Raw genomic sequence first — 6447 nt, forward strand, 5'->3', positions numbered from 1 at the left:
CCTGGCTCCCCAAAAGACTGAGTCTTATGAGCAAGGGAGATAGGACAGCCATGTGCCGCTGTGCAAGTTGTTCACTGCCAAAGGCACACAAGCCAGGGCACCGGTGGAGGTGAAATCCAGCCATCCCTCCACCCCCCACATGCCTCCTAATGGGCTGAGTAAGCCTGGAGAAGGTGGGGGGGGGGGGGGTGGCAGCTCATTTTTACTAAGGTGTCATATGGGTTAGAGGCAGAATTGGATGTGGGAGGGGAAAGAAGAGGGGTTGTCCTAATGAGAGAAGGAGACTGAGTTCCAAGAAGGAAATAGAAAAGTGTCTTCGGTGGGGGGGTGGGGGCCGAGACCAACAATCTAGAACAACACACATCCTGCCTGGTTGAGAGAAAGACACCCTTGTACAAGGAAAGAGGACAGGAAACCCACAGTCTTGGGTCTTCCCCACAAGTGCCTAGAAGTCTAGACTCAGGAGGAATGCTGGGACGGGAGGGCCCAGGGCCCCCGGTCTGTGTAAGGGGAAAGGCGGCTGGGACACCGGGCCCCTGTGTCTTGCTTTAGAAGGGAGGCCCGGAGCTGTGCGTTCCGAAGGCTGCTGCTGGAGCGGCCGTCCCGGTTTAGGAGACCTCAGAAGTGAGAGACCTGGGTTCCTGGAGGAGGCAGGAAGGAAGGAAGGAAGTAGACAGAGCGGGCGGTTAAACGGTGTATTGGTTTTATTTTCTGGAGGACGCGGCGGGGCTTCGGGGTGAGACCGAGGGTCCGGGAGCGGGCAGGGGGCTCCAGGGCGACGCGGGGCCCTCACTCCCGCTTCCGCAGGTGGATGTAGATGACGCCGCTGGCCAGGGCGAGGGGGAAGGCCACCCAAGCCAGGGCGAAGCAGTAACCGAAGCTGCCCCCCGCCGGGCGCTCCGCCAGGATCTCCTCCGCGTGAATGGCGTAGATCAGCGCCCCCGTAAACACCGCCACGCCTGCGGGGAGACGGGAACCGGGTGGCACCCAGTACCCGCAAGAAGACTGCATTTCCCAACAACCCATGGGGCAAAGAAGCCTCGGGAAGGCCCGTGCGCAGCACCGCTGCCTTCTGGGAGTTGTGGTTCGCTGCCTCCGCGCCGTGCATCGAGGCTACTGCAGATTGGCTTCGGGCAATTCAGTTCGTCTAGCTGGGTGCCCCTTACTCATCCATAAAATGGGACGATAGTAGCCATCCATCCATCCATCCATCCATCCATCCATCCATCCATCCATCCCTTCAAGGAATGTTTTTTTACGCCTTGCTACGAGCTAAGCACGCAAATAGTGATTTAAGACGGCAGGGGCTTTGTAGGAACCTAAGAAGGTACGATTCCCGAAGCCGAGGACTATGATCACTTAGCTCTTTGCAGCCGAAGTCAAGAAAATTGAAAAGCACGTAAACTCCCTTCTGAAGTGTCTGATACACGGAGGGTTATAAAACCACTACCATTATGATTCAGAGTTCTCTCCTGGAGTATCACTTAGCCACTGCCTCTGCCCTCCCATCCCTGGGATCTACATTATTTACCCACACCACCCTTCCCAGCTCTGGCTCCTTGAAGCTCTAAGTGTCAGTTTCCACATGACTCAGAGACACAGACTGCAAACCACGGAATCAGTGAAAACTACTGATTCCCTGGCAGAGAGGTAGCCCACGGAGGCACTTCAGGTGGCCCCTCCTTCCCCTTCCCTTCCCCCCCTCCCCTCCCCTCCCTCCCCTCCCCTTCCCCAGGGGGCAGTGCTCACTGGTGCAAAGCTGGCAGAGGCCGGTGGCATAGAATAGCCCCCCTCGCCGCATGGTGTAGAGCTGGAACATGAACAGGATGAAGGACAGACAGCAGAGGATGAGGGACAGCACCATGAGGACCTGGACCGCCTTCAGCCAGCCTGCAATAAGGAGGAGACAGAGGTGGAAGTCACAGTAGGTTCCGGGGTTCCGGCTCCGTCCGCTCGCTCACCGCCCCATTGCGGGCCATACAAGTTTGGTGGCCACTTCTATTGACCTTGATTCCCGGAACTTTGCTGAGTCCCCTTATCAGTTCTCAAAGCTGCTTTGAAGAGTCTTTAGGCTTTTCTACATGAACACATCCCCTGGGAATAGAGACCTCTTTTTTTTTTTTTTTAACTTTTGCCTCTCCCATCTTTACACCTTTTATTTCTTTTTTCTTGCCCTGTTGCATTGGCTACCTCCAGGACAACACCGGAGAGCACCGGTGAGAACAGAAGTTCTGGCTTCGCTCTCCGGGGAAAAGCGTTTAATCTCTCACTTCCAAAAACTTAAAGGGGTACAGTGCCACTCCCTTCTAGCTCAAATACATCAGCAGCAGCACACCCTCCCCCCCCCCCACCTTGTTCAGGACTTGGAAGGATTCAACCCCACTCTTTTGTTGGAACTCAGACGAATTGGTCCCAGCCATGCATTCCAAACACCAGTCTCCTCTCCTTAGAACTTCGAGAACATAATTCTACCTTCTCAGAATCTTGGGAGCTCTCTCCCCATTCCTTAAACCTATAGCATGTGGCCTCCACTCTTTCTTTTCTTTTTTTTTTTTTAATTTTTTTTCAACGTTTATTTATTTTTGGGACAGAGAGAGACAGAGCATGAACGGGCGAGGGGCAGAGACAGAGGGAGACACAGAATCGGAAACAGGCTCCAGGCTCTGAGCCATCAGCCCAGAGCCCGATGCGGGGCTCAAACTCACAGACCGCGAGATCATGACCTGGCTGAAGTCGGACGCCCAACCGACTGCGCCACCCAGGCGTCCCTAGCATGTGGCCTCCATTCTTTCTGAATCAAAAGGGAGGGGGGCCTTTAGCCGATCCTCCTTAGAACATGAGCATATCACCCCCTACCACCCAGAAAAGTGGGTCATAATCAGCCCCACTCACTGAGCATTGGGGCCCAGACCTGCCCTCTCAAACTCTGAAGGGTTCCTAATTCTTGATTCTGGGAAGAGACCGGGGTTACCCCTCCCCTGGCAGACGGGTCCCCGATGCCCCTCACCATTCTCGCTGACGTTACTGCAGGCCCACGTTTTGTTGTCATTGTTCCATGTGCAGTCATACCAGAGGTTCAGGGACTCCTTCCCCGGGAGGGTCCACCAGGACTGGGATGGACCAAGAGACAAGGGCAGGGTTAGGAAAGGCAAGTGTGCAGGGTCAGGGAGATTGTGGGGAGGGTTAGGGAAAGGGTGAGGGGCTGGAGGGCGCTGAACTGGGGGCAAAGCATGGAGTTAGTGAGAAGGGGTGGGGGGGGGACAGTCAGGGCAGAAAAGGGCAGGGGAGACGCATCCGAGGCAGGGCTCAGGAGAGACGCTAGGGAAAAGGGGTGGGGCCAGAGTGGCTTCAGAAGAGGGGCGTGGCGGGAGCCTTCGGGAGAAGATGGAGTAGGCTTACCTTGTCCAAAGTGGCCACGAAAAGTAGGATGAGAATGAGGATGTGAAGGGCAGAGACCACCAGCAGGAGGAGGGACATGGCTACGCGGAAGCCGGCGATGGGGAGTTGTCAGGAGATGGCTGTTTCAGGAGGTTGGGACAGGGGCGGCTGAGCCCCCTCGGATCCTGGTGGAGAAGGGGGCTGAGTCCAGACTCCAGGGCGTGATGGAGGAGAGGGGCCGGGAACCCGGACCCTTTGAGTCTGCGCGGGGAGGAGGCTGGGGGCCTGAACTCCTGGATCCCCCAGGGGTTGAAGCAGGCCAGGGGTGGACTCGGGTCCAGGAGTGAGTTGGACCAGCAGTGTCTCCTCAGAGTCCTGACCCTGGGCACATATGGGCCAGGATATGAAAATTCAAGTTCATGCCATCCCGGGTTCATCAGAAGCTGGGGGCTTCCCCCAGAGACAGGCATCCTTGACTCACCCCCCTCCTCTCCTGGGGGGTGGGGGACCGGTGAGTCACCCGGTGACTCATCCCTCCCCCCCACCCCTGCCTCCAAGCACCAGGGAAACCCCAGCCCCTGGCTATGCCCACGAGGTCCCCACCCCACCCTGCTGCCAGACTGGCGGTGCCAGACTGGTGCCTGCTAACATCTTCTGGGGAAAATGGGCAAGATCCAGGTTGGGGGTAGGAGGCTGGGGTTGGGGCGGGGGGAGGCTCGAAAGGAAGGAGCCAGCCTCCCAGGACCCTTCAGTGTCTAGAACGGGGTGGGGGGCGGGGTGCCTGGAGGTCCCCCAGACTTGGGGTGTACTCGGGCAAAGCCCTGGGCTCAGCGTCCTCAGGAGAGAGTGGACGGCCGTGGGGAAAAGCTAAAGAAAGTTTACCAGTGGAGGGCTCTGCTGAGAACCCCCAAACCTTGCAGGGCCCCACCCCTTCCCGAATCTCCACCCCAAGTGCTAAGAGATCACTTCTTAAATTACAAGGATTTCCATGGGATCTGAGAGTGGGGGCGTCTCTCCCAGCCTGGGGTTATTCCCAAACTGCTGCACTCCCAAATAAAGAAAGAAATCCCAGTCCGAATAACGGACTGGAAACTTACCGCGAGCGGCAGAAAAAGTCAGAGTTGGAGTCTCGTCTTTTGCTTAGGGCCTCCGCGCCCCGCCCTTCTCCTCCCTCCTTCCACCCTCTCGAGGCCCCCGCCTCTCGCCTCTCCCGCCGCCTTCCTCCCTCCCTCGCTCTCTCCTCTGGCTCTCTCCCCCCTTCTCCCCCTCAATCCGGAACTCTCTCTTTCTCTCTCCCTCCTTTCCTCCCTTTTTCTCTCTCCTTCTGCCTCCTGTCTCTCCAGTCCTCACTGCCTACACCTCCTTCTTTCTCTCTCCTCACCCTCCTGGTTTCTCTCTCCGCTCCTCTCAATATATACTGACCCTTTTATACCCACCCGCGCCGCGCCCAGCCCAGCTGAGGTCTGCAGCCGGAGGGAGGGCCTAAGCACTTGGGTTCCTTATTCTCTGGGCCCCCACCCACTGCTCCCAGACAGGCATCTTCTGGGGCTCCCTCCCAGGATTGAGCTGAGAATTTGGAGCCAAGGGAGCCAAGCAGGGCCAGGGTGGGGCAAGAATCAAAGAGTGGGAGGGCCCGGTTCTCAGGCCTCTGCTCTGGGTCTTGCCCTGGACCCGGATGTCTGCTTTCCCTGATGGGGCTTAGGACTGGATACTCTGAGGAATGGGGGTCTGGCGGAGGAGACCAGACCAGGCGGAGGTCTGGTTGAGAGCTGGGAGACTTGGCCCGATAGTGGGAGTCAGGGGATGGCAAATGGGAACACGTCAAACTCTGGAAGGGGGCAGGCGGTGGGATTTAATCCGGGTGCCACCATTTCCTGCCTGGGGGTCCTTGACCAAGGATTTAAACTCTCTGAGCCTCGTTTTCCTCATCTGTGATATGGGTACAATGATACTGACAATACTGACAAGATACTGGTCGTCATAATTTGGATACTTATTCTAATGAATAAGGTAGGGGCGCCTGGGTGGCTCAGGTCACGATCTCACGGTTCATGGGTTCGAGCCCCTCGTCAGGCTCTGCACTGACAGCCAGGAGCCTGGAGCCTGCTTTGGATTCTATATCTCGCGCTCTGCTCTCAACAATGAATAAGGAAACATTTAAAAAGACAAATGAATAAGGTAATACCAGTACACTAACACACCTACACGTTCAGGTTCATTCCTTTCTTCATCAAACATTTATTGAACATCTGTTAGGAACCAGGAGATAAGAATAAAGAAAACAGAGGCAATGCCTGCTGTTATGAAGCTTACCTTCCCTGTAGGGGCAGACTTTAAAGAGAAAACCCATCAATGAAGACTGATCTATTGCAGCCAGTGCTAAGTGCTTTTCAGGAAATAGAGTGGAGGTGATAATGACCACGTGGGAGGAGCCTACTTTAAACAAGGTGATCAGGCAAGACCTCTGTGAGGAGGTGATCTCTGAGCTGAGACCTGAGGACAGGACAGTCACTTCAGTGCTGGAGGAAGGGAAAAGTGCAACTCTCCGGAGAACAAGCTCAGGTTGTCCGGGGAGTGGACAGAAGGGCCAGTGTGGCTGGAAGAGAGGGAGCTGGAGGGAGTGGTAGGAAGAGAAATCAAAGAGGGCCCTTGAAGAACTAGGGGAGGAGTTTGTATTTTATTCTAAGTGCAGTGACAAGCCATTGGAGGGTTTTAAACAGAAGAGCAGCACCAGGGACTTAATGTTAACTATTTATTATTGTTGTTGTTGTTGTTGTTGTTGTTGTTGTTGTTATTAAGTTATACCTGGGTCTCTTGGAAGGTTTGGGTGCTAGTGAAAAATTAGAATAAGGGACCAGATGTCTGGGGTCCTGATGAAGAATTGAGTTGGAGAACTGAAATTCTAGGTTCCTACAAGGGAAGGAAACTGGCCGATAGGGTGGCTGGGTATCTTGATGGGGCAGGAGAGTGGATGGTCATCTCGGCTCCCTGAAGGGGTGAGGGCTGGGCAATTCAGTGACTTAGGTGGGTACTCAGGAGACACAGAAACTGGGGCACCAGTATGGCAGT

At 55.6% G+C, this 6447-nt stretch overlaps 1 protein-coding gene across 3 annotated transcripts; it reads right to left on the reverse strand.

Moving 5' to 3' along the window:
* Nucleotides 1–681: 681 nt before the first annotated feature.
* EMP3 (epithelial membrane protein 3) lies at nucleotides 682–4632 on the reverse strand. 3 transcript variants are annotated; one of them, XM_003997695.5, is made up of 5 exons: nucleotides 4476–4632; nucleotides 3400–3563; nucleotides 3008–3110; nucleotides 1750–1890; nucleotides 682–959 (listed from the first exon to the last, which is right to left on the reverse strand). In XM_003997695.5, the coding sequence occupies exons 2-5, from the start codon at nucleotides 3475–3477 to the stop codon at nucleotides 790–792; spliced, it is 492 nt and encodes a 163-aa protein (XP_003997744.1). In that variant the 5' UTR covers nucleotides 3478–3563; nucleotides 4476–4632; the 3' UTR covers nucleotides 682–789. The 3 variants fall into 3 exon arrangements, with proteins under 3 accessions (XP_003997744.1, XP_019674844.1, XP_019674843.1); XM_019819285.2 differs by having other exon boundaries at nucleotides 3400–3639; nucleotides 4476–4631; XM_019819284.3 differs by having other exon boundaries at nucleotides 3400–3759; nucleotides 4476–4631.
* Between the last annotated feature and the right edge of the window lie 1815 nt (nucleotides 4633–6447).

This window comes from Felis catus, chromosome E2, assembly GCF_018350175.1.
Source record: "Felis catus isolate Fca126 chromosome E2, F.catus_Fca126_mat1.0, whole genome shotgun sequence".
NCBI lineage: Eukaryota > Metazoa > Chordata > Mammalia > Carnivora > Felidae > Felis > Felis catus.